The 26,396-nt window shown below is 45.2% G+C and overlaps 1 protein-coding gene across 1 annotated transcript in view; it reads right to left on the bottom strand.

Moving 5' to 3' along the window:
• The window catches only part of LOC112246006 (CUB and sushi domain-containing protein 3-like), a 385,088-nt gene that overhangs the window by 50,576 nt on the left and 308,116 nt on the right, over positions 1 to 26,396 (bottom strand). Inside the window, exons 51-54 of the mRNA XM_042295029.1 lie at positions 25,446 to 25,619; positions 9,102 to 9,284; positions 4,175 to 4,351; positions 407 to 586 (exon numbers count right to left, since the gene is read on the bottom strand). Of these exons, the coding sequence (XP_042150963.1) occupies positions 407 to 586; positions 4,175 to 4,351; positions 9,102 to 9,284; positions 25,446 to 25,619 (714 nt within the window). The remainder of the gene's footprint in view (positions 1 to 406; positions 587 to 4,174; positions 4,352 to 9,101; positions 9,285 to 25,445; positions 25,620 to 26,396) is intronic.

Here is a 26,396-nt window from a genome sequence, read left to right as displayed (position 1 = left end):
CTGTGGCAGCTAACAGGACACAATGATATATGGGCTACCGTTGCTAAGGGCAACAGTGTGGAAAGCAGGAGGTGTGCAGTGTTACTGTGAATAAGCTATAACAATCTGTAGTGAAACTGGTGGTGATTCCATAGGGGAACACAAGCCAAGACATCTCTGTTTTAGACAATGGGAACATTGATTAGTTAGTCCCTAAGACTTGGCTCATTGAAATCTATTCTAAAGTGTAGATACACATATTCAAACAGTCAAATTGAAGTAGTTAGGGGAACAAACCAACCAAACAAAGTGTTGCTGAGCCCTACCTTTGAAAGATGCTATGATGCCAAAATGTTATTAGATATGTTCCACAGAGCATTGTGGGTAATGAAGTACATTATGCTACACACGTGTTGCTAGGTCTTACCTTGGCAGGATGCCATGATGCCACTCCAGGTGCCGTTGGAGGTGCAGGTGCGTACCGCAGAGCTGTCAGCCTCCATGCTGTATCCCGGCGCACACAGGAAGGTGATGTTCTGACCAATGGCAAAGTCCTCTCCATATCTCATCCCATTGGCTGGAACCCCAGGGTCGCCACAGTTGATCACTGTGATTAGACAGAAAGAAGGAAGGAGGGAGGGAGGAAGGAAATAAGTAAGGAAGAGAGGAATGAAGGAAGGAAGGAAGAGAGGAAGGAAGAGGAAGGAAGGAAGGAAGGAAGGAAGAAAGAAAGAAAGAGAGGAAGCAAGAGGAAGGAAGGAAGGTGGGAAGGAAGGAAGGAACGGACAAAGGAAGGTAGGAAGGAAGGGGACAAAAGAGTGACTCAGTGACACAGTGTACTCTGTTACAGCAAACAAATACATACATAACAAAGAAGACATCCACAGTCTGGACACTTAGTTGGCTTTCTGGCTCTTGTGTGACAGACGCGGATATCTATGATGGCGGTCGAAGTGCAATTTAGGCCCCATTGTGGGTCAGGCGTAAGATGTAACTGGGGCTGTGACAACAATCGGTGGGAAACCTAATCCACAAATCATCTGAAATGACCAATTTATGCAGCCAGCAACAGAGATATCTCCACTGATGAGATTCCACCTTACCTCTTTTATTCAAAATGATAGATTTCACTATCACCGGGAAAAATCAATAGCTGTGAGCTGTGTTCTCATACGAGGGTCTCCTGGGTTTAACTTCCATAATCAATTCTGTCAATCTCTTACGACTATAACTCCCTTCTGTTCTGTGGAGGACGGGGTGGAAATCAGAGAGCAGGAAGTAGAATGTTTACGGTCTACCAGCGAATTCAGATGACAAGGTAACAGAAACACATTAGTAGTTTTGTGATCAGTGATCACCGTGACTGACAACAAACCCTAAAAGTACTTTGCATTTAATTAATTTTTAATTTCAGAAAAAAGTTCACCCCCCCATTGATTTATGTGGTGCCCTTATCAATTCCGGAATTACAGTTTTCCATAAATTTAGTGTCTTTTGCTAAAAAAAAAACAACAACATAAGAATGAAGCTTTGGGAATCAATCATCGGAGGGTTTAAGCTCGTAAAACATCTAGGTGGTGTGGAAAATGTCTCGACCAAAATGCTAATGTGCCTCCACCACTGGATAGAAAACAATGCATCACCCTTCTCAGCCTACTCAATAAAACACATGTAAAGACTCATCAATCAGTGTTACTTTTTGTTACTTTATTTATTTATTTTTTTGGTTGGTATTTTTCTTAAAACTGCATTGTTGCTTAAGGGTTGTGTAAGTAAGCATTTCACTGTAAGGTCTACAGCTACATACAATTTGATTTGATGCCACAGGCAAGGGATGCGTCCCAAATTACACCTTATTCCCTAAAAAGATGACCTACGTTAAATCAGAGCCCTGAGACTATATAGGTAACAGGGTGCCATTTTGGTACACAAACCAAAGGTCTCTTTGAAACGCTGTAGGCAAAGCATTCTGCCTGTTTAAGCATATATGGGCACTAAGAGGCATACGATCAAAGGCAATGAACCTAGCCTGGAGGAACGAGTATGGTCTACAACTTCTGTCTAGGGGTGATAAGGAGACAGGCAGGCAGTAGTTTATAGATCTGGTAGTCCATTCCTGAATTAACTGAATCTGAAACACCAGGTGAGATAGAGAGGAATTATTAAGTCTAATTTGGTTCCTTGGAAGTTGTGGGAACGTATTTTTTTAGTTTCACATTGTTTGTGGGAACGAAGTCATTCATTTCCTGACCGGTAAAACTGAAGGTTTATTAAACATTCTGTGCAGAGAAGTGAACATTTTGACTGTTCTGGGAACATGTATTTTAAGGTTGCAGGAAGGTTCTGAGAACGCTTTACTCTGGTTCATTGAACGCTCTGCAAAAGGAAATTATAGGTTATTTGGAGGCTTTAAATAACTTCCTTGAAGATTCAAACCTATAATCTGTTCTCTGTCCATGGAATTAGTCCTCTGTGCCACCAGGATGGAGCTAGCATGCCATGTTTTTACATGTTAGTCTATTCAAACAGACTCCCATTTGAAAGGAAACAAGCACTCATTAAGATCAGGTGTGGCCAATTAGTGGGTGCGGCCAACACACCAGAACACACTTAACAAGATAGAAGATAAGAGTTATATTGATTCTTAGAACGTTCTCTGAATGTTTCTAACATTTTCTTGTGGTTTTTATGGAAATATTTTTTTTTATGTTCTTGGAACAATTTGAAAATATGACTTTAGAACCACGAGGAAACCTGTAGGAAACGTTAGGCTGAAGTACTGAAATTCCCACAGAAGAACGTTGTTTCTTAATGTTCTCTGAACTACACGATAACATTCCTAATACAAACCAATTCAAGAACATTCCTAGAACATTACCAACATTGAAATGTAACCATGTTTGAACTTTAAGGAAACATTCTGTAACGAAATACCAATAAAATAACTTTTTTTTTCATCAAGTTCCTTAAATGTGCTGAGAATGTTCCAATGCCAAGCAACTATCCTGCACCATTTCTTAAAGTTGTATGCAAAATAACCTTAGGACAACCACTCTCACCAACCTCTAACAAACATATGCTTTTCAGAAAGTTACGTGCTAGCCTCTCTCCCTCATTCTCCCTTTCGGTCTCTCTCCCCCTCTGTCTCTTTTTCTCACTCTCTCTCGCCCCTGGGCCTAGATTTAAATCAGATGGACTCCCTGGCATTGTCTACTCAACTGAGAAGGAGCTGAAGAAGAGGCAAGAGCTTTGGAGGGTATGGTAATATGTACAAGGTAACAGAGAGGCACAGAGGGATTGATTTTCTTATCTTGCTGGAGCAGGGACACAGGGCTCTTCTGACCTCTCTTCTCTGTCTCAACCCACCAGTCACTGTGCGTGTGTATATGTGTGAGAGACCCCTTCTCTTGCTGTCTCAATCCTTAACCCGAAGGCTACCTTAAATAGCGTCTCCTCTTCGATCCCTCTCTTACACTGCCCGGAGAATTCCAATCATAAACAACCCACCCTTCTTAACATGAGAGGAGCAACGTCTTGAAATGTCATGACAACAGGATGCGAGATTAAGATTCTGGAATAGTTCCAAATGCCCTCCTATTCCCTTTATAGTGCACTACTTTTGACAAGGACCCATAGGGCTGTGGTCAAAAGTAGTGAACTATATAGGGAATAGGGTGCCATTTGGGACGCAAACTGTCTTCAGCCTCAGCCCACTAATAGATCCAATCCCCCATCTATGACTCTGTATAACATATCAATAGGTCCCATATACGGAAACCAAAGATCACAATCGAAATACATTGTTAAAAAAAACATGGTGTTGTCAGGGGGGGGGGTCTGATCCTAGATCAGCACACCTACTCCGAGACGCTTTATGAATGCGGGCTCTGATCCCACTTACTGCTGCAGTTCAGGGCAGTGAGGTTGGTTTATGAAGACTTACTGGTGCAGTTCAGGGCAGTGAGGTTGGTTTATGAAGACTTACTGGTGCAGTTCAGGGCAGTGAGGTTGGTTTATGAAGACTAACTGCTGCAGTTCAGGGCAGTGAGGTTGGTTTATGAAGACTTACTGCTGCAGTTCAGGGCAGTGAGGTTGGTTTATGAAGACTAACTGCTGCAGTTCAGGGCAGTGAGGTTGGTTTATGAAGACTTACTGGTGCAGTTCAGGGCAGTGAGGTTGTTTTATGAAGACTTACTGGTGCAGTTGGGGGCAGTGCCAGACCAGGTGGCGTTGGCCAGACACTGACGTGTGGTGGAGCCGGTCAGCAGGTAGCCATCCATACAGGAGTAGGTGACAGAGTGGGAGTAGGTTGTGCCGTCCAGCCGGGACACACGGCCATTACTGGGGGTTCCCGGGTTCCCACACTGCACCGCTGGAGAGAGAGAGAAGGGGCAGATAGAGTTTGATTGAACGATTAGTTTTATACTTGTGAAGTTGTTTCATCATATACTAGCTCACCGAGTATACAAAACATTAAGAACACTTTCCATGACACAGACTGACTAGGTGAAAGCTATGATCCCTTATCGATGTCACTTGTTCAATCAGTGTAGATGAAGGGGAGGAGATAAGGCTAACATTGGATTTTTAAGCTTTGAGAAAATTGGGACATGGATTGTGTATGTGTGCCATTCAGAGGGTGAATGGGCCAGACAACATTTTGAAGTGCCTTTGAACGGGGTATTGAACAGTAGTAGGTGTCAGGCTGCTGGGTTTTTCACGCTCAACAGTTTTCCGTGTATATCAGGAATGGTCCACCACCCAAAGGACATTCAGCCAACTTGACACAACTGTGGGAACCATTGGAGTCAACATGGGCCAGCATCCCTGTGGAACGCTTTTGACACTCTGTAGAGTCAGTGCCCACGATGAACTGAGGCTGTTCGAGGGCAAGAGGAGGAGGGGCACTCACCCTTGGTGTGTTTGGATTTAGATTTGGGCAAAGGGATAACTAGAATAACATTATTTATTAAACAATGTTATTCTAGTCATCCTTTTGCCCAAATCTAAATCCAAACACACCAAGTGTTACAGTTGAAGTCAGAAGTTTACATACACCTTAGCCAATACATTTAAACTCAGTTTTTCACAATTCCTGACATTTAATGCTAGCAAAAATTCCCTGTCTTAGGTCAGTTAGGATCACCACTTTATTTTAAGAATGTGAAATGTCAGAAAAATAAAAGAGAATGATTTATTTCAGCTATTATTTCTTTCATCACATTCCCAGTGGGTCAGAAGTTAACATGCACTCAATTAGTATTTGGTAGCATTGCCTTTAAATTGTTTAACTTGGGTCAAACGTTTCAGGTAGCCTTCCACAAGCTCCCCACAATAAGTTGGGTGAATTTTGGCCCATTCCTCCTGACAGAGCTTATGTAACTGAGTAAGGTTTGCAGGCCTCCTTGCTCGCACACGCTTTTTCAGTTCTGCCCACACATTTTCTATGGGATTGAGGTCAGGGCAATGTGATGGCCACTCCAATACCATGACTTTGTTGTCCTTAAGCCATTTTGCCACAACTTTGGAAGTATGCTTGGGGTCATTGTCCATTTGGAAGATCCATTCGCGACCAAGCTTTAACTTCCTGACTGATGTCTTGAGATATTGCTTCAATATATCCACATCATTTTCCTGCCATCTATTTTGTAAAGTGCACCAGTCCCTCCTGCAGCAAAGCACCCCCAAATATGATGCTGCCACCTCCGTGCTTCACGGTTGGGATGGTGTTCTTCGGCTTGCAAGCCTCCCCCTTTTCCCTCCAAACATAACGATGGTCATTACGGCCAAACAGTTCTATTTTTGTTTCATCAGACCAGAGGACATTTCTCCAAAAAATTTGATCTTTCTCCCCATGTGCAGTTGCAAACTGTAGTCAGATTTTTTTATGACGGTTTTGTAGCAGTGGCTTCTTCCTTGCTGAGCGGCCTTTCAGGTTATGTCGATATAGGACTCGTTTTACTGTGGATATAGATACCTTGTACCTGTCTCCTCCAGCATCTTCACAAAATCCTTTGCTGTTGTCCTGGGATTGAAATGCACTTTTCGCACCAAAGTACATTCATCTCAAGGAGACAGAACGCGATATGACGGCTGCATGGTCCCATGGTGTTTATACTTGCGTACTATTGTTTGTACAGATGAACGTGGTACCTTCAGGCATTTGGAAATTGCTCCCAAGGATGAACCAGACTTTGGAGGTTTACAATTGTTTTTCTGATTTCTTTTGATTTTCCCATGATGTCAAGCAAAGAGGCACTGAGTTTGAAGGTAGGCCTTGAAATACATCCACTGGTACACCTCCAATTGACTCAAACAATGTCAATTAGCCTTTCAGAAGCTTCTAAAGCCATGACATAATTTTCTGGAATTTTCCAAGCTGTTTAAAGGCACAGTCAATTTAGTGTATGTAAACTTCTGACCCACTGGAATTGTGATACAGTGAATAAGTCAAATAATCTGTCTGTAAACAATTGTTGTAAAAATGACTTGTGTCATGCACAAAGTAGATGTCCTAACCAACTTGCCAAAATTAGAGTTTGTTAACAAGAAATGTGTGGAATGGTTGAAAAACTAGTTTTAATGACTCCAACCTAAGTGTAAACTTCCAACTTCAACTGTATATGTTAGATTGGACCATCTATAGGATCACCTTGAATAAAGACTGTGTCAATCTAACTATAAGAGTTTTGGGTGAATTAAACACTTTTCATAAAGTATGAATTGTTATGGACTGACAATGTATCTCAATGCTAAGTACAGTATTTGTACTTTCCATGAAATCATCATTACCCCTTTCACAATTCCCATACTCCATTCCCTTAGCATCAACTCAGATCCTGCTTAACAACAGTCAGATATAAGTACTTAAAGTTGTTTATAGGAGGGTTGAGAGAGACGGCTAGCATCTAGGGAAGAATAGAACGACAGTGCATTCGCACTTAAGGGATCCCTATTAAAGCTGTTTACAAGAGGGTTGAGAGAGACGGCTAGCATCTAGGGAAGAATAGAACGACAGTGCAGCCATTGTTGTAGGGATCCTCACCCAGTGTGGTACTCTTGGATATAGACAAACAATGTCCAGGGTTGGCTGTCAAGAGCTATGAAAGGACGTGTCCCAACACATTTTTACCCATACTCCATATGAGAGGTACTGAGAGAGAATAGAAATGAAATCCACATGGCCACTGTAAAAAAAAAAATATGTTTAAGTCATGAGTTAGAGGTTTATTAACAAATGGCACCATATTCCCTATATGGTGCACCTCTCTTGACCAGAGTGCCATCGGGGACACAGACCCTTGTTCTATGTGAGGGTGGGTTGGGCTGAGTTAGAGGTTTATTAACAAATGGCACCATATTCCCTATATGGTGCACCTCTCTTGACCAGAGTGCCATCGGGGACACAGACCCTTGTTCTATGTGAGGGTGGGTTGGGCTGAGTTAGAGGTTTATTAACAAATGGCACCATATTCCCTATATGGTGCACCTCTCTTGACCAGAGTGCCATCGGGGACACAGACCCTTGTTCTATGTGAGGGTGGGTTGGGCTGAGAAATGTAAAATGTCAGTATTTTACAGAGAGAAACGACAGGCTCAAGTATAACAGATTTATTCTTATTTTTGTTTGTATTTTATCCCCCCCCCCCTTGTCTTATCGCTGCAACTCCCCAACGGGCTCGGGAGAGGCGAAGGTGGAGTAATGCGTCCTCCGAAACATGACCCGCCTAAAAGCCCTCTTTAACACCCGCCAGCTTTACCCAGAAGCCAGCTGCGCCAATGTGTCGGAGGAAACACTGTTCAACTGGCAACCGGGGTCAGTCTGCAGGCACCCCGCCCCCACCACAGGTGTCGCTAGAGCACGATGAGCCAAGTAAACCCCCCCCTTAACCCGGACAAAGCTGGGACAATTGTGCTCCGTCCTATGGGACTCCCGGCCACGGCCAGTTGTGGAACAGCCCGAGAATGAACCCGGGTCTGTAACAACACCTCTAACACTGGATAGGGAGAAAGAGAAAGCGAGATTAAGAAGGGATTGAGAGAGACAGCGTGATGGAGAGAGAAAGGTACCCTGTCAGCCTTGTGGAGAAGCTGCCTGGCAACCACCTCAGGGGCTGAGAAGTTAACAATCTGTAAATCTATTTAACTAGAGCTGCAATGGCTCAGAGGGAACATGGAGGACACGAAGCCGGCGTTTGGAGATGACACTAATGCTATCCTGTCTCGTTTGAGATGAGATGAATAGGGTGGTTCAAAGGAGACACCTGGGAGTTGTGTCTGGGTGCCTGACTGACACCTGGGGGATTGTGTCTGGGTGCCTGACTGACACCTGGGGGGTTGTGTCTAGGTGCCTGACTGACACCTGAGGGGGTTGTGTCTGGGTTCCTGGTTGCAGGAGCTCCTGCAGCGAGAGCAGGCTATGTATCGCTAGCTATAGAGGCCCCTGCAGTGAGAGCAGGCTATATATCACTAGCTATAGAAGCCCCTGCAGTGAGAGCAGGCTATGTATCACTAGCTATAGAAGCCCCTGCAGTGAGAGCAGGCTATGTATCGCTAGCTATGAGGCCCCTACAGGGAGAGCAGGCTGTGTATCGCTAGCTAATAGCCTGCTCTCACTGCAGGGGCCTATGTATCGCTAGCTATAGGGGCCCCTGCAGTGAGAGCAGGCTGTGTATCGCTAGCTATGAGGCCCCTACAGGGAGAGCAGGCTGTGTATCGCTAGCTAATAGCCTGCTCTCACTGCAGGGGCCTATGTATCGCTAGCTATAGGGGCCCCTGCAGTGAGAGCAGGCTGTGTATCGCTAGCTAATAGCCTGCTCTCACTGCAGGGGCCTATGTATTACTAGCTATAGAGGCCCCTGCAGTGAGAGCAGGCTATGTATTACTAGCTATGGGGGGGGTAACAAAGGGATGTTCAGATCCTTCAGCGGTGTGACTGATAAAGCATGTGTCGTTGAGATACACTGTCTGGAAATGGAATGGTACAGCCGATTGTTGGACTCAGAGGACCATATTTGTTGGGAGAATGAGAAGTGTATGTGTGTGTGTGTGTGTGTGTGTGTGTGTGTGTGTGTGTGTGTGTGTGTGTGTGTGTGTGTGTACACGTGTACGTGTGGTCTCACGTTTGCAGAAGGGTTGTGTTCCAGACCAGGTGCCGTTAGGAAAGCACATCCTCTCAGCTGAGCCAATCAGCTCGTAACCCTCAGAGCACCTGAACTGGACTTTACTGCGGATCCTGAAGTTACTCTCCTCCCTGCTGCCCTGCGACGGGGTGCCTGGGTCTCCACATGTCCCCTGGGAGTCACCTGCACACACACAGAGACCCACGCACCAGCCCACAGGGAAAAGCACAAGCATAGAAAGAGTTAATGGTCAGTCACAATGTTCCCATGGAAACACATCACAACCCTTTTTGTCATTCAAACCAGCGAAGATTCTGTCCCTTCTGCCCTTCCCTCATTCTCTGTGGGTGTAACCTTACAGAAAACCACCAACGCACACTGATTCCCCTCTCTCACCGATTCCCCTCTCTCACCGATTCCACTCTCTCACACCGATTCCCCTCTCTCACACCGATTCCACTCTCTCACACCGATTCCACTCTCTCACACCGATTCCCCTCTCTCACACCGATTCCCCTCTCTCACCGATTCCCCTCTCTCACCGATTCCCCTCTCACACCGATTTCCCTCTCACACCGATTCCCTTCTCTCACCGATTCCCCTCTCACACCGATTTCCCTCTCACACCGATTTCCCTCAGTAGGTCACCGGAGATGGATACTCCTGATTGATATATGTCCTTCCCCTTCCATCCCTCCCCTACTCCGTCGCCATAGCTCCCAGCTTGGTAGCCTTGGTCTGGTTCACAAACAGCACCCTATTCCCTATGTAGTACACTAAATAGGGAATAGGGTGCACCCTTGGTAACCTTGCTATTCACCTGAACCAGCCACACATCCATCCCAGACAGACAGATAGACGGACAGACCACTCCCCGCCACTGATGAGGAAATTAAAGTAATGGAGGCCGTACAGCCAGGATCTAGGAGATAGGGGACTGTGTGTTCGTCTATGGCCCTGACAGTTATCAGAGCTGTTACTGGGAGACAATCAGACCGGTCCACTCCAAACACTCGCTCTGATGTAACGGAAGATGTGTCAGATGGCTCAAGTACATGGAGATACTTATGCCTCATCAGTAACATATAAATCTTGCTCTGATGCTACACATAAGGATGGAAAATACTGGAAAGTCACTTGAATACAAAGTGCAATTGGTATCCATATATGATTTCAATACCAAGTGAGTAAAACATCCATAAATGTATCTATCATATCCATTTCTCTCATGTCCAGACAAATACCTAACATTTCCTCCCTTGTTTGTTCCATAACTACAGTAAGTCATAAATGATTAAACAATGTTATTTTAGTACATTTGCGTCATCCCCTTGCCCAAATCAAAATCCAAACACACCAAGACAGTCGTGAAGAGGGCACGACAACTCCTTTTCCCCCTCAGGAGACAGAAAAGATTTGGCATGTGTCCCCAGATCCTCAAAAAGTTCTACAGCTGCACCATCGAGAGAATCCTGACCGGTTGCATCACCATCTGGTATGGCAACTGCTCGGCATCCGACCGTAAGGCGCTACAGAGGGTAGTGCGTACGGCCCAGTACATCACTGGGGCCAAGCTTCCTGCCATCCAGGACCTATATACTAGGCGGTGTCAGAGGAAGGCCCAAAAAATTGTCAAAGACCCCAGTCACTCTAGTCATAGACTGTTTTCTCTACTGCCGCACGGCAAGCGGTACCAGAGAGCCAAGTCTAAGACCAAAAGGCTCTTTAACAGCTTCTACCCCCAAGTCATAAGAGTCCTGAACAATTAATCAAATGGCCACCGGACTATTTATATTGACCCCCTCATTTGTTTTTTACCCTGCTGCTACTCGCTGCTTATCTACGCATAGTCACTCACCCCTACCTACATGTACAAATTACCTCGACTAATCTGTACGCCCACACACTGACTCGGTACTGGTACCCCCTGGTATATAGCCTCGTTATTATTTTATTGTGTTACTTTTTTTTTTTTTTTTTTTTGCTTCAGTTTATTTGGTAAAGATTTTCTTAACTCTTTCTTGAACTGCACTGTTGGTTAAGGGCTTGTAAGTAAACATTTCACGGTAAGGTCTACACTTGTTGTATTTGGCGCATGTGACAAATAAAGCTCGAATTGATTTGATTGAAATCTAATTTAGCAGCAGCTTGACTGGGGATCCCAGGCTTGAATGCAGCCGACACACGCACGCACGCACGCACGCACGCACGCACAGAGTGGATACTTAACTATACAGTGAGGCTGGAATCCGCGCCAGTGGGCAGTCTACAGACAGGTAGGCAGTTGTGTCCCTGGCCATTCAATATAGAATTCATTATTTCTCTATGTCCCTGGCAGTGGAAGCCCAGGGGACAGATAAAAGTGGCTGCTATTAACCCCACCCCCGCGGAAATCAAATTAGCGTAATACAAAAAAATCCTCATCAAAATCGGTCAGTTTTAACTAGAGATATCCGGCCCAACCCGCTGCATCCACCAATGTTACAATGGCTCATCTACGGTGAAAGGTGCCAGAGCTAGAGCGGTGTTTGTTCAGACCATGAGACGTCCCCAAAAATCATCTGTAACCTACAAACTATTATGACCCCTCTATGGAGAGATGACTTTCACAAACATGTGCAGTACCAGTCAAACGTTTAGACACACCTACTCATTCAAGGGTTTTTCTTTATTTTTATTTTTTATTGTACTATTTTCTACATTGTAGAATAATAGTGAAGACATCAAAACTATGAAATAACAAAAAAGTGTTAAACAAATCAAAATATATTTTATAGTAGCCACCCTTTGCCTTGAGGACAACTTTGAATACTATTGGCACTGATGTAGACCTTTGGAACATTGGCATTTTAAAAAGTCTAATAAATCCATGTAATATAGCCTACATCTTCCCAATACATCCATAATATTTTTATGGCTGTGGGCTACACTAGTTCATTTAACAGACAAGACTTGGTTACGAATTCCGCATTATTTTATATTACATGCTGCTGTCCTGTGTTGATCGGTTAACAAAGAAATGGGTACTCCTATATGATTCATTTAGAGAGTTATTAATGTATCTTTAGTTGTTCTACAAATGTCAGGCTGTATGTTTAGATTTTGAATACATTGTAAGGCTGCATGATGCGACTCTAATGATGATATTTTTTTAAATGTCGCTTGAAAGGCATGAGTTCTGCTTTGTTTTGTTTTTGCACAGGCTGTACACACTTTATCAGTCTCTCATTCACAATTTCACAAGCACTTGATAATGCCTAGAATGCGCGCTCAGGGAGAAGTGCTGAGTGTTGCAAGCTGTGAAGCACCTCTCACTCACATGGCTATCCATCATGTGATTGCGTCTTTCTCGCAGGCTACAAGTGAAGACAGACACATCTGGGATGCGCGCGTCCTTATCCAATTCCGAGGTGCATATTAAAGATATTGGAAGACCTGTCCACATTTACTTTTCGTCAGCCAACAAGATGAGTAGCACTAGCCTATGTCAATCTACTATCCCACATAGTACAAAAGTCGACCTATTCTATTCTGTGCGAGACATAAGTATTCCAAACATAGTCTGGGACAGTTGTGGGACGTGATAGATCCCAAATGAATACAACCACGAGCATCAAAAAAATTGTTTTACACAATGTGGCTGATGCAACATATCCGAACGTTTAGCTTAAAATGTTGATAAAGTATTAGGCTATTTCTTTACATTATAAGAGCAGCAATGCGCACATGGCAGTAGGGCGGGGGTTCTTAAACTTTTTCAGTCTGGGACCCAAATGAGAAATTCTGTGTTTTCCTGGGACCCAAGCTCAGGAAAATATGCAACTATACTTAAATATTGGTACATTTCATTGCCCTTATGCCTAAAAAAAAATGCAATATAGACAAAAACAAATAACAAGGAAATACCCATAAATATATTTTCATATTTATTTTTCCCCATTAAAAACGCTCTTACATACCTGTCTAGGTTGGAACTGTCTCTGTTAAAATACAATAAATAATTTCATTCTGAACTGAATGATCACATCACACAGATGTAGAGCAGAAAACACACACATACACACAGTCCTAATGAGAGCTGTGTGGCTGGTTGAAGTGTTCAACAAGCAGGTATATTCTGGGCTCTGCTTTAGACAGTGCAACACTGAGGTCATGCTCAGCATTGAGACTGTTTCTGTACTTCAGAACCCTGACTTGCATAGGTATGTGGTGCCAAACTGGATCAGAACATCTATTGCTTTCTCAGTCAGGCAGGAGACCGCTTCCTGATGCAGATGAGCAACCCAGAAATGTGTGAGTGTTTGTCTCAAAAAGCGTCTTGCTTCAATCAGTTTATTCCAGTTCAGAATAAAAAGTATTACTTGTAACAGCAACAGTTCCAACCTAGACTTGTTTTCAACAATAATTTCTACAGTAGAATGTACAGTAGGCCTGATCATTTTTCATCTTCATCTGAACTGTTTCTTAGGGTTGCACTATCAGTAGCTAGTTAGCTTGCTTTGGCTAACGTTAGCTATCAGGTGATTGTTTGAAAGAGAAACTCACATTTACTACAAGAGATAGTACTACCTTATCTGTTATACCTGTTATACCTGTTATAAAAGTACAACAATGCCTTGCTAGTTGACTTACTTTTCCACTTCGAAGCACTGTTTCCTGAAGCATTCTTGCCTGTTCTGAAAGAAGTCCCTGTGTTTACCGTCATATGTTTGGCCAGGTGTCGTTTTATTAATTTGTTTGTTTTGAGAGACTCATTACTGAGCACTTCCCCACACAAACAAAACACATTGTGGGCGCTCCTCGTTATTTCTCAAAGTTTGTATGAAAGAGACAAAAAGTAATCACTGTATTTGCGTTTCATTATGATTGAGCTCAGTCTGAACATGTGGCTAACATGAGTCCATTTCATGACAGCGGTGAGTGATGGCGCGTGGGAATAACAAGTCAGCGGCTTGAACGACAGCACTGCAGCGTTCGGGTAGTCCTTGTCTATCTTCAAGAAAACTGCAGAAAAAAAGATCCGGTAAACAGTGAAGCACATTGGCCTCTACCTCTCCCACTCGCGCTGCTGCCAAACTGAGCAGAGACTGCTGATAAGCAGAGAGCACACTGAAACGAGAGCGCAGTTACACTTGGCCAAATGAATTCCAGTCATTAATGAAATAATCATACATTTACTTCGCGACCCACCATTAACAGGTCTTGGGTCGCGACCCACCATTAACAGGTCTTGGGTCGCGACCCACCATTAACAGGTCTTGGGTCGCGACCCATACTTTAAGAAACGCTGCAGTAGACTATAAGCACCAATGTTCCATTAGCGGGAAACACTTTATCAAAAGTGACCGCAAATGCGATTATGCGTGTAACGCTTTTATAATAAAGGTGCATTTTTATGGTGAAAGTTATCTTCCCCAAACATGAAACTCACGCGCTGCTTATGTATGCCAGTTAGGCTCTATACCCCTTGTAAAGTGGATTAATGTGCTTCATTTTAAGAAGTTATTTGGCCACTTTAGTTGTGATTCAAACCTTATCCAAACATATAGGCCTATGGGATAGGCTACATGAGGTGTGTAATGATGATTTAAAAAAGTTGCCAAAAAAAAGGCTTTGTTTCTTGCCTTATTCTGGACATCATTCACAAATGATAATATATCATTCACAAGTGATAATACTGTATATAATACACAAGTGATAATACTGTATATAATACACAAGTGATAATACTGTATATAATACACAAGTGATAATACTGTATATAATACACAAGTGATAGGCTAATATTGTCACCCATCAGATTATTAATTATTTAATCTTCTATTTTCATATACTAAATAATATACTAAATAATATATGTGTGATTTTTTTATTTTATTTAGAATGGACCATTATCATGCACCTGTCTCAAAACAGGGGCAGGTCATCTGTACACTTAAATAGCGAATGGAGGTCGCTTTTCCCATATAGCCAGGTAGGCTATACTCCTATTGTAAAGATAGCAATGTGTTTAATATTAGGATAGTTGAAAAATAAATATAGTAGTCCTTGTCTATAGAAAGCTGATGGGATCCTCTTCTTTTTTAGTAGAGGTCATCGCAAATGTTGCGCAACATGAGCTCATGGGCTCTCATGAAGTGTTTGATTAGATTTTTCAATACATTTGCATTGATGTCAGAGTGATTAGAGGGACAATAGAGTGCTGAGTACCAGGCAGTTAGCACGTTTGGTAGGCTACTAATGACTATCAGCAGCATCAGAACTTGGAGAAACCTAATTACCGTGACTAAACGGTCAGGTGAAATTTGACTGTCTTCATGACTCGGTAATACGGTCACGGCAACAGCCCTAGTCATGTGGGTAAGCTGCATTTGAGTGGGCATTGTTCTGCTTCACCTAGCTCCACACCTAGCATATAAAGTGCTAGTCCCTACAGACATGTACAGTATGAACATGAACGTTGCTGTCAATATGGGTAAAGCTGCAGTTGAAAGGGCCTTGAGTGTCTTGGTTATAAATGTTCCTCTGTGGGTCCTACTGAGTATGAATCTTAGAACACACAGGGCAAATTACAGGATGCCCCCCCCCAGCATGCTGGAGATACATGCTACTGTTACAGCCTTCTTTACTAAGCAGAACACAGCCCCAAGATATGATACCAGATGACAGTGAGTGGTGGCTTCCAGGTAAGGTGTGTGTGTCTGTTTGTGTGCCAACTGCCAAGTGTTTGTGTGTGTATGTGTCTGCCAAGTGTTTGTGTGTGTGTGGCTGCTGAGCAGGTGCATGTGTCCCATGTTCCACCTCCTCTATTATCCTCCTGGCAGCGAGCATCCCCCGGTGTGGGGGGTTCAGGTTCCCAGGAGTGTGCTCTGTCAGGGAAAATGTGCTGACCAAGTTAGGCTGGTGCTTTATTAGCTGTCATCTGAAGAGGCAGCGCTGACACACAACATGCCACCAGACAGAGAGAGGGAGAGGGGAGAGAGAGAGAGGGAGAGGGAAGAGGGGGAGAGAGAGAGAGGAAGAGAGGAGAGAAAGAGAGGAGAGAGAGAGAGGGGGAGAGGAAGAGAGGAGAGAGAAAGAGAGGAGAGAGAGAGAGGGAAGAGGGGGAGAGAGAGAGGGGGAGAGAGGGAAGAGGGGGAGAGAGAGAGAGAGAGAGAGAAAAGAGAGGAGAGAGGGAAGAGGAAGAGAGGAGAGAGAGAGGGAAGAGGGGGAGAGAGAGAGAGGAAGAGGGAGAGAGGAAGAGGGGAGAGAGGAAGAGGGGAGAGAGAGAGAGGAAGAGGGGAGAAAGAAAGGGAGAGGGAAGAGAGGGAAAGAGGTGAGAGAGAGGAAGAGGGGAGAGAGAAGGAGAGAGAGAGAGGGCTGGCTGTCACACACTGTGATACAGAGCCAAATCTCTAGACAGCTATCGGAGAGCCACTAAGTCACCACAAACACAACAGGCCCTCAGCCACTCCCCTCCCCCTCCCGTCCCCCCTACCTCACGTGTCTCACACAGAGTATGGGCATGGACACACTGGGGAACGGAGAATGGAGAACAGAGGGAGGTCAAAAGAAATCTCCCTGGTGTTTTGTCACAAAGGGCGTCTGTCTTAAATGTGCCTGTGACTTTGTGTTTGTCACAGAACTGCCTGAGTGATCGCTAGTCTCAAACAGAGCACTTGTTCTGTGGTCTCTTCATAAGAAACTGTAGCTCTACGCTCATCGGTACAGGGGAATAAAATGCTCTCTAGAATGCTAACTGGTCTTTTCAAATAACTATGTTCTTCATGCTAAAGAAAGCTTGGCCAGGCAACAGGGGAAAAGACAGAACCTGTACCACGTCCCCTTCCTCCCACACAATATCACATCACCAACGTTTCATGGGCACCAGACGGCTCAAACCCCTCCCCAACACAGGCCCTGAGCCCTAGAGCCCTGCGTCCAGCCAACGCTTCAGCACCCCCGACTAATTGGAGACACAGGAAGTACAAGTATTAACATGGAGTGCCAATCCAACACTATACCTACTAGACCACCAGGTAGCATGCTTCACTGACTCAGTCACTATTGGACAGGGGGTCTAGCTAATGGACAGGGGGTCTAGCTAATTGACAGGGGGTCTAGCTGATGGACAGGGAGTCTAGCTAATGGACAGGGGGTCTAGCTAATGGACAGGGGGTCTAGTTAATGGACATGGGTTCTAGTTAATGGACAGGGGGTCTAGCTAATGGACAGGGGGTCTAGCTAATTGTCAGGGAGTCTAGCTAATTGTCAGGGGGTCTAGCTAATTCACAGGGGTCTAGCTAATTGACAGGGGGTCTGGTTAATGGACAGGGGGTCTAGTTAATGGACAGGGGGTCTAGCTAATTGACAGGGGGCTAGTTATTGGACAGGGGGTCTAGTTATTGGACAGAGGGTATAGTTAATGGACAGGGGGTCTAGTTAATGGACAGGGGGTATAGATAATGGACAGGGGGTCTAGCTAATGGACAGGGGGTCTAGTTAATGGACAGGGGGTTTAGCTAATTGACAGGGGGCTAGTTATTGGACAGGGGGTCTAGTTAATGGACAGGGGGTTAATTGGATCACTGATTGCTTGGGATTACGGGGAAGGGCTCTACTTGCATTGTCCACTGGTTAGGAGGAGTGATACGGTTTAATATTAATACATATGTTAATGTTACATACACCGGATCGGTGCAGTGAAATGTGTTGTTTTACATGGCCAGTCATAAAAGTACAGTGCACCTGGAGCAAATAATGGTTAAGTGCCTTGATCAAGGGCACATCGACTGATTTTTCACCTTGTCAACTTGGGTATTTAAATCAGTGACCTTTCAGTTACTGGGCCAACACTCTAACCGCTAGGCTACCTGACACCCTACTGCTGCCTTGCTGTCACCCTGCAACCGGTCTGCTGCCTTGCTGTCACCCTGCAACCGGTCTGTGCTGTCACCCTGCAACCGGTCTGCTGCCTTGCTGTCACCCTGCAACCGGTCTGTCACCCTGCAACCGGTATGCTGCCTTGTTGTCACCCTGCAACCGGTCTGTGCTGTCACCCTGCAACCGGTCTGTGCTGTCACCCTGCAACCGGTCTGTGCTGTCACCCTGTAACCGGTCTGTGCTGTCACCCTGCAACCGGTATGCTGCCTTGCTGTCACCCTGCAACTGGTCTGCTGCCTTGCTGTCACCCTGCAACCGGTCTGCTACCTTGCTGTCACCCTGCAACCGGTCTGTGCTGTCACCCTGCAACCGGTCTGTGCTGTCACCCTGCAACCGGTCTGTGCTGTCACCCTGCAACCGGTCTGCTGCCTTGTCACCCTGCAACCGGTCTGCTGCCTTGCTGTCACCCTGCAACCGGTCTGCTACCTTGCTGTCACCCTGCAACCGGTCTGTGCTGTCACCATGCAACTGGTCTGTGCTGTCACCCTGCAACCGGTCTGCTGCCTTGCTGTCACCCTGCAACCGGTCTGCTGCCTTGCTGTCACCCTGCAACTGGTCTGCTGCCTTGCTGTCACCCTGCAACCGGTCTGCTGCCTTGCTGTCACCCTGCAACCGGTCTGCTGCCTTGCTGTCACCCTGCAACCGGTCTGCTGCTGGTTTATCCATTGTCCACTGGCTAGGAGGAGGGATATGGTCTTGTGACCAACAAGATCTTACAGTTTGACCACGTTATGGTTTATCCACGTTTCAACAAACAAAGTGTTTTGGACAGCTTGGGTTGCACTGCTGCTGTCGCCGAATGGTTAAGTTAGTGGTTAAGCTAGTGGTTAAGCTAGTGGTTAAGTGAATGGTTAAGTGAATGGTTAAGCTAGTGGTTAAGCTAGTGGTTAAGCTAGTGGTTAAGTCAATGGTTAAGTTAGTGGTTAAGCTAGTGGTTAAGTCAATGGTTAAGTGAATGGTTAAGCTAGTGGTTAAGCTAGTGGTTAAGCTAGTGGTTAAGTCAATGGTTAAGTTAGTGGTTAAGCTAGTGGTTAAGTCAATGGTTAAGTTAGTGGTTAAGCTAGTGGTTAAGTCAATGGTTAAGTTAGTGGTTAAGCTAGTGGTTAAGTCAATGGTTAAGTTAGTGGTTAAGCTAGTGGTTAAGTCAATGGTTAAGTGAATGGTTAAGCTAGTGGTTAAGCTAGTGGTTAAGTCAATGGTTAAGTTAGTGGTTAAGCTAGGGGTTAAGCTAGTGGTTAAGCTAGTGGTTAAGTGAATGGTTAAGCTAGTGGTTAAGTTTATGGTTAAGGTTTGGGATAGGGTGGAAACAAAACAATAATAAATGAGTTCCTGTCACTGGGATTGAACACACACCCGTCGAAGCCAGAGCTCGTGGTTTACACCCTTGCAAAACACAAGCCTACTTGATGGTAATAGCACTCATCGTTTCCCCTAGTGCGCGGTTTTGAAGGCATCTCCTGATGTCCTGAGTACCTAGACAGACTTCGAAGTGGATCTTCAGCAACCTGGCTGTTGTGACGGTGGAGGGTAGAGCAATACTCCCATCTGACTTACTCCTTACCCTGGGAGGTACCCTGGCCCAGGAGGGCAGTTACATCAGTTTATCCTGGCCCAGGAGGGCAGTTACATCAGTTTACCCTGTGAGGTACCCTGGCCCAGGAGGGCAGTTACATCAGTTTATCCTGGCCCAGGAGGGCAGTTATATCAGTTTATCCTGGGCCCAGGAGAGCAGTTACATCAGTTTACCCTGGGAGGTACCCTGGCCCAGGAGGGCAGTTACATCAGTTTATCCTGGCCCAGGAGGGAGGTTATATCAGTTTATCCTGGGCCCAGGAGAGCAGTTACATCAGTTTACCCTGGGAGGTACCCTGGCCCAGGAGGGCAGTTACATCAGTTTATCCTGGGAGGTACCCTGGCCCAGGAGGGCAGTTACATCAGTTTATCCTGGCCCAGGAGGGCAGTTACATCAGTTTATCCTGGCCCAGGAGGGCAGTTACATCAGTTTATCCTGGCCCAGGAGGGCAGTTACATCAGTTTATCCTGGCCCAGGAGGGCAGTTACATCAGTTTATCCTGGCCCAGGAGGGAGGTTATATCAGTTTATCCTGAGCCCAGGAGAGCAGTTACATCAGTTTATCCTGGCCCAGGAGGGCAGTTACATAAGTTTATTCTGGCCCAGGAGGGACATTACATCAGTTTACCCTGGGAGGCAGCCTGGCCCAGGAGGGCAGTTACATAAGTTTATCCTGGCCCAGGAGGGCAGTTACATAAGTTTACCCTGGGAGGTACCTTGGCCCAGGAGGGCAGTTACATCAGAAACTATGGAAGCGGAGGGTGTTGTGGTGTTAAACTGATCTAACAGTATAAGGGTTATGGTTAGGGCCTAACATGTACTGTACTGTACTGCCAACACACACACACACACACACACACACACACACACACACACACACACACACACACACACACACACACACACACACACACACACACACACACACACACACACACACACACACACACACACACACACACACACACACACATCCTCACTTGATATACAGCTTTTCCCTAAAGAAGGCTTCTGTTGCTGGGGCTTAGAATCCTGCAGCTCACTGGAAGGCAAAGCTCAGAGCCAGGGAAATACTAATGCTTCAGGGAAGTGAACAATAGAATGTGAGGGAGAGAGAGAGAGAGAGAGACAGAGAGAGAGCGAGAGAGGGAGAGAGAGACAGAAAGAGAGAGAGAGAGAGAGAGAGAGGGAGAGAGCGAGAGAGACAGAAAGAGAGCGAGAGAGAAAGAGAGCGAGAGAGAGACAGAAAGAGAGCGAGAGAGAGAGAGACAGAAAGAGAGCGAGAGAGAAAGAGGGAGAGAAAGAAAGAGGGAGAGAGAGAGAGAGACAGAAAGAGAGTGAGAGAGAAAGAGAGAGAGCAATACTCCCATCTGAAACTCATGGCTTTCTATTTCTCTCTCCCTGGCTGTCTCTTTCTGGGTCAGCGCTCTCAGAAGAGAACAGGCCCCATACACTGTACAGAGGGGTTTGGGGAGGAGCTCTTTTATGGGTCACGGACAGTTAATGATGGTTTAATGGAGACCTAGAGCAGGTGAGTCTATATGTGTGTGAAGGTGCTCTTTGTGCATCAGTAAGTCTGCAGTAGTGCCAGCGTACCGGCAAGATGAGACAAGTGGAGGAAGCATAGAGAGACCGGCAACTGAGAGAGAGTGAGAAAGAACGCACACCGACACCCCAAGTCATTAGCAAGTATCATCTGTGTGGAAAATGGGTTGCTCCCAAAAACAGAGAAACCCCCCCAAACACAGACAGACACGTAATTTAGCCTAACAACTTAACACATGCAAAACTCAAGTCATCAGCACATGGCAGATAACACTAATAATTGTAGCGAAATAGGCTAATGACACCGTATTATGTGATAAGACTGTCATAACGCCCCGTCATGTACATGTTGATACTTTATAAAGTGCTTTACAAATGTATTTATTTCAATTGATTTGATAGTACATTTTCCCAGAGAGACACTCACAAAAACTCATAGAAGATACATTGTATACTTTATCGCCACAGAATCGTTATCTAGAATGGATCCTAAAAGCCATGATGTAGAGAGCTGTTGAGAGAGAGAGCTGTCGAGAGAGGGAGAAGTACAAATAAATCGGCTCTAGTTTGTACCTGTTAGTTCTTTTTTTGGTGGTTATAATGGTGGTTATCATGTTGGTGGTTATCATGTTGGTGGTTATCATGTTGCTGAACTCTTCACACTATGATCAGAACAGATAGGACCCACAGGCCATGGCAGGATGGGTTATTAAATAACAGATAGGACCCACTGACAGGCCATGGTAGGATGGGTTAAATAACAGATAGGACCCACTGACAGGCCATGGTAGGATGGGTTAAATAACAGATAGTACCCACTGACAGGCCATGGTAGGATGGGTTAAATAACAGATAGTACCCACTGACAGGCCATGGTAGGATGGGTTAAATAACAGATAGTACCCACTGACAGGCCATGGTAGGATGGGTTAAATAACAGATAGGACCCACTGATAGGGTGAGGCAGGATGGGTTAAATAACAGGTAGGACCCACTGACAGGCCATGGCAGGATGGGTTATTAAATAACAGATAGGACCCACTGACAGGCCATGGCAGGATGGGTTAAATAACAGATAGGACCCACTGACAGGCCATGGCAGGGTGGGTTATTAAATAACAGATAGGACCCACTGACAGGCCATGGCAGGATGGGTTATTAAATAACAGATAGGACCCACTGACAGGCCATGGCAGGATGGGTTAAATAACAGATAGGACCCACTGACAGGCCATGGCAGGGTGGGTTATTAAATAACAGATAGGACCCACTGACAGGCCATGGCAGGATGGGTTATTAAATAACAGATAGGACCCACTGACAGGGTGAGGCAGGATGGGTTATTAAATAACAGATAGGACCCACTGACAGGGTGAGGCAGGATGGGTTAAATAACAGATAGGACCCACTGACAGGGTGAGGCAGGATGGGTTATTAAATAACAGATAGGACCCACTGACAGGGTGAGGCAGGATGGGTTATTAAATAACAAATAGGACCCACTGACAGGGTGAGGCAGGATGGGTTATTAAATAACAGATAGGACCCACTGACAGGGTGAGGCAGGATGGGTTATTAAATAACAGATAGGACCCACTGACAGGGTTAGGCAGGATGGGTTATTAAATAACAGATAGGACCCACTGACAGGGTGAGGCAGGATGGGTTATTAAATAACAAATAGGACCCACTGACAGGGTGAGGCAGGATGGGTTATTAAATAACAAATAGGACCCACTGACAGGGTTAGGCAGGATGGGTTATTAAATAACAAATAGGACCCACTGACAGGGTTAGGCAGGATGGGTTATTAAATAACAGATAGGACCCACTGACAGGGTGAGGCAGGATGGGTTATTAAATAACAAATAGGACCCACTGACAGGGTTAGGCAGGATGGGTTATTAAATAACAGATAGGACCCACTGACAGGGTGAGGCAGGATGGGTTATTAAATAACAGATAGGACCCACTGACAGGGTTAGGCAGGGGAGGTGTACCTATTTCTAAACTCTTTAAACTACAGACAGTCTGTAACAGGGTGAGGGAGGGTGTATACAAGCGCCACAAGTCTTTAAGTAAAGAAAACTAGGAAGGGAAGATATGTACTACAGGGATAAAAAATCTTGTGCCAGTAGTTTGCACTTTTTGTGATGTCCAATTCAAAACGTTTTTAGATTCAAACACCATCTTCTGTATTACAGGTGAGTACCTGTGTCTCTCTCTATAGAGAGAGAGAGAGAGAGAGAGAGACAGATGAGGGTGAGATGTTTCCTCTTCAGTCTGTCATAGTGAAAAGTAGATAGCAATTAAAAGGAACAGAAAACACTAAGCACCAACCACCAACAGAGTAGTTCCATTACTGGGACTTATTGTCCCAACTGGATTCAAAATGGCACACTATTCCCTATATACTACACTACTTTTGACCAGAGCCAAATGTTTTGGTTCAAAGTAGTGCTCTATACAGGGAATAGGGTTTAATTTGGGATGCAGGCCCCAACTTCTGCAAGAGAGGAAATACAGAGGCCCTAATTATCCAGAGAATGACATCCTTCTCCAGCTGAAAAAAATTACTTCAGCCACAAATGTATTTTCCCATCATCCTCGACGGGGTCATTGTCATATTTACTTAAATGTATATAACCATTTCCATCCAATCCACATTGTGCCACTTTACATATTGAATGGAAGACAGGGAAGAAGAAGAAGAGGAAGGAGAAAAAAGATTTATTTTGGGCAGAAGCAAGTAAGGAAGGAAGTAAGGAAGGTCTGTGTGTGTATGAGAGAGAGAGAGAGAGAGAGAGACAAAGAGAGAGACAGAGAGAGAGAGACAAAGAAAGAGACAGAAAGAGTAAAAGAGTAAAAGAGAGTGAGGGAGAGAGAAAGAGACAGAGAGAGAGGGAGAAAGAGTAAGAGAGAGAGAGACAGAGAGAGATGGAGAAAGAGTAAGAGAGAGAGATGGAGAAAGAGTAAGAGAGAGAGAGAGGGAGAAAGAGTAAGAGAGAGAGAGAGAGGGAGAAAGAGTAAGAGAGAGAGAGAGGGAGAAAGAGTAAGAGAGAGAGGGAGAAAGAGTAAGAGAGAGAGGGAGAAAGAGTAAGAGAGAGAGAGAGGGAGAAAGAGTAAGAGAGAGAGAGAGGGAGAGAGAGTAAGAGAGAGAGGGAGAAAGAGTAAAAGAGAGTGAGGGAGAGAGAGAGTAAAAGAGAGAGAGGGAGAAAGAGTAAGAGAGAGAGAGAGGGAGAAAGAGTAAAAGATTGAGAGAGGGAGAAAGAGTAAGAGAGAGAGGGAGAAAGAGTAAAAGAGAGTGAGGGAGAGAGAGAGAGACAGAGAGAGAGGGAGAAAGAGTAAAAGAGAGAGAGAGGGAGAAAGAGTAAAAGAGAGAGAGAGAGGGAGACAGAGAGAGAGAGACTAGACTGTGAAGACAGGGGAGCTGTGATCTTTTGTAGCCGTAACGCCCAGGTACAGCGCCCACGCTAGGGTGAAGATGGTGAACCCTCCTGCCCACACGTAAGTCGATGCCTCTCGTTTCTTCTGTTCTGCTGGATCCAACGTGTTGCTCCACCACCGCTTTTAAATCCCCTTTTCTATTAGCAGCTAGTTCTTTATTTTGGAGGTATATCTATATATCTATATCTATATATCTAAAAGTCCTCGATATGACCTCAATATGACCTTCTTTCTATTTGTCTCTGTCTGTTTTTAGCTCTTGCAGTGAGCAAAAGTAAGACCAAAAGCTGATGAATATAGATTTGAACATCTGAGCTTGGTCACCATGACAACCTTCCTATAGATCATAATGTAACGTTGCAGATGACTTAGTCATTTGTTACCCTCAGGACAACCTGAGCCCCAACACATACACAACCGCACCCACTCACAAACCCCGCTAACCACCCAACCTCACAAACCCCACACACCTGCACCCATTCACAAACCTCCCGAACCACCCAACCACAAAGAACCCCACACCCCCACACACTCACAAACCCCTAACCATCCAACTACAAAGAACCCCACCCCCCACCCATTCACAAACCCCTAACCACCCAACTACACAGAACCCCACACCCCCACCCACTCACAAACCCCTTAACCACCCAACTACAAAGAACCCCACACCCCCACCCACTCACAACCCCCCTAACCACCCAACTACAAAGAACCCCACACCCCCCCACCCACTCACAAACCCCCTTAACCACCCAACTACAAAGAACCCCACACCCCCCACCCACTCACAACCCCCTAACCACCCAACTACAAAGAACCCCACACCCCCCACACACTCACAAACCCCTAAATCACCTGAGCAGAAAGGCATGGGTACGCTCCAGTGGCCATTAAGCTGGCAGGTGCGTGCCGACTCTCCCTTCAGCTGCCGCCCCCCTGTGCAGGTGTAGCGAACCGTGGAGCCGAAGGTGAACTTGTCCCCGCTCAGTTGGCCGTTGGGAGGGCACCCAGGGTGACCACAGTCCACTACTGGAGGAGAGAGACACACACACAATGGATGCCATCAGTTCAGAGTGCTGACCGGTCTAACGTAGTGGAAGGTGCTGTCTATACAGGATTGAGGCCACACACTATGTCTGCATCCCAAATGGCAACCTATTCACTCCTTTTGGCCAGGCTCCATAGGGAATAGAGTGACATTTGGGATGTAGCCTGTCCAGTATGTTAGCAGTAAAGACAGAACTAGATGTGACTATGGTGTAAACACTGTTCAGGCCTACATCTTGATGAGGGAGGATTGTGTATCATACAAACTACTTCACTACTTTCAAAACTAATTCAGATAATACAAACTACGGGCTACATTTCCCAGACCCAGATTAAAAGTGCTTTATAGACCAGGACTTGATTTGATCTGGGTCCAGGTACCGTCCAAAATGTACTGTACCATGATGGTAACGATCTAAAGTAGATGGTACCATCCTCATCCTTTGTAATAATTCTCAATTTCCTTTTTAATGTTGTAAATGATCAACTTCTTTCTTCAGATATTCACCCTACAATGTGCTACAATCAGCAAGTTTACTTTAAACTTTCTCCCTTTTTGCCAGCTCCTGGCCAATAAAAAGTTAATGTGCTGAAGCAACGGAAAGGATGAGGTGTGTCTAAATGAGAAGAACATTTTGGACACGGTGTCAATGTTGCAGGAGGTGGATCAAACAGGGAACTAGGCATTGAGGAGAAAAGAGCACATTGATTAATCCTGTCCAACGTCTTTCGGTCCCTTTTAAAACACATGGCAACAGG

This window comes from Oncorhynchus tshawytscha, linkage group LG13, assembly GCF_018296145.1.
Source record: "Oncorhynchus tshawytscha isolate Ot180627B linkage group LG13, Otsh_v2.0, whole genome shotgun sequence".
NCBI lineage: Eukaryota > Metazoa > Chordata > Actinopteri > Salmoniformes > Salmonidae > Oncorhynchus > Oncorhynchus tshawytscha.
Note: the sequence above shows the minus strand (reverse complement) of the source record. Positions and strands in the feature narration are given on the sequence as shown.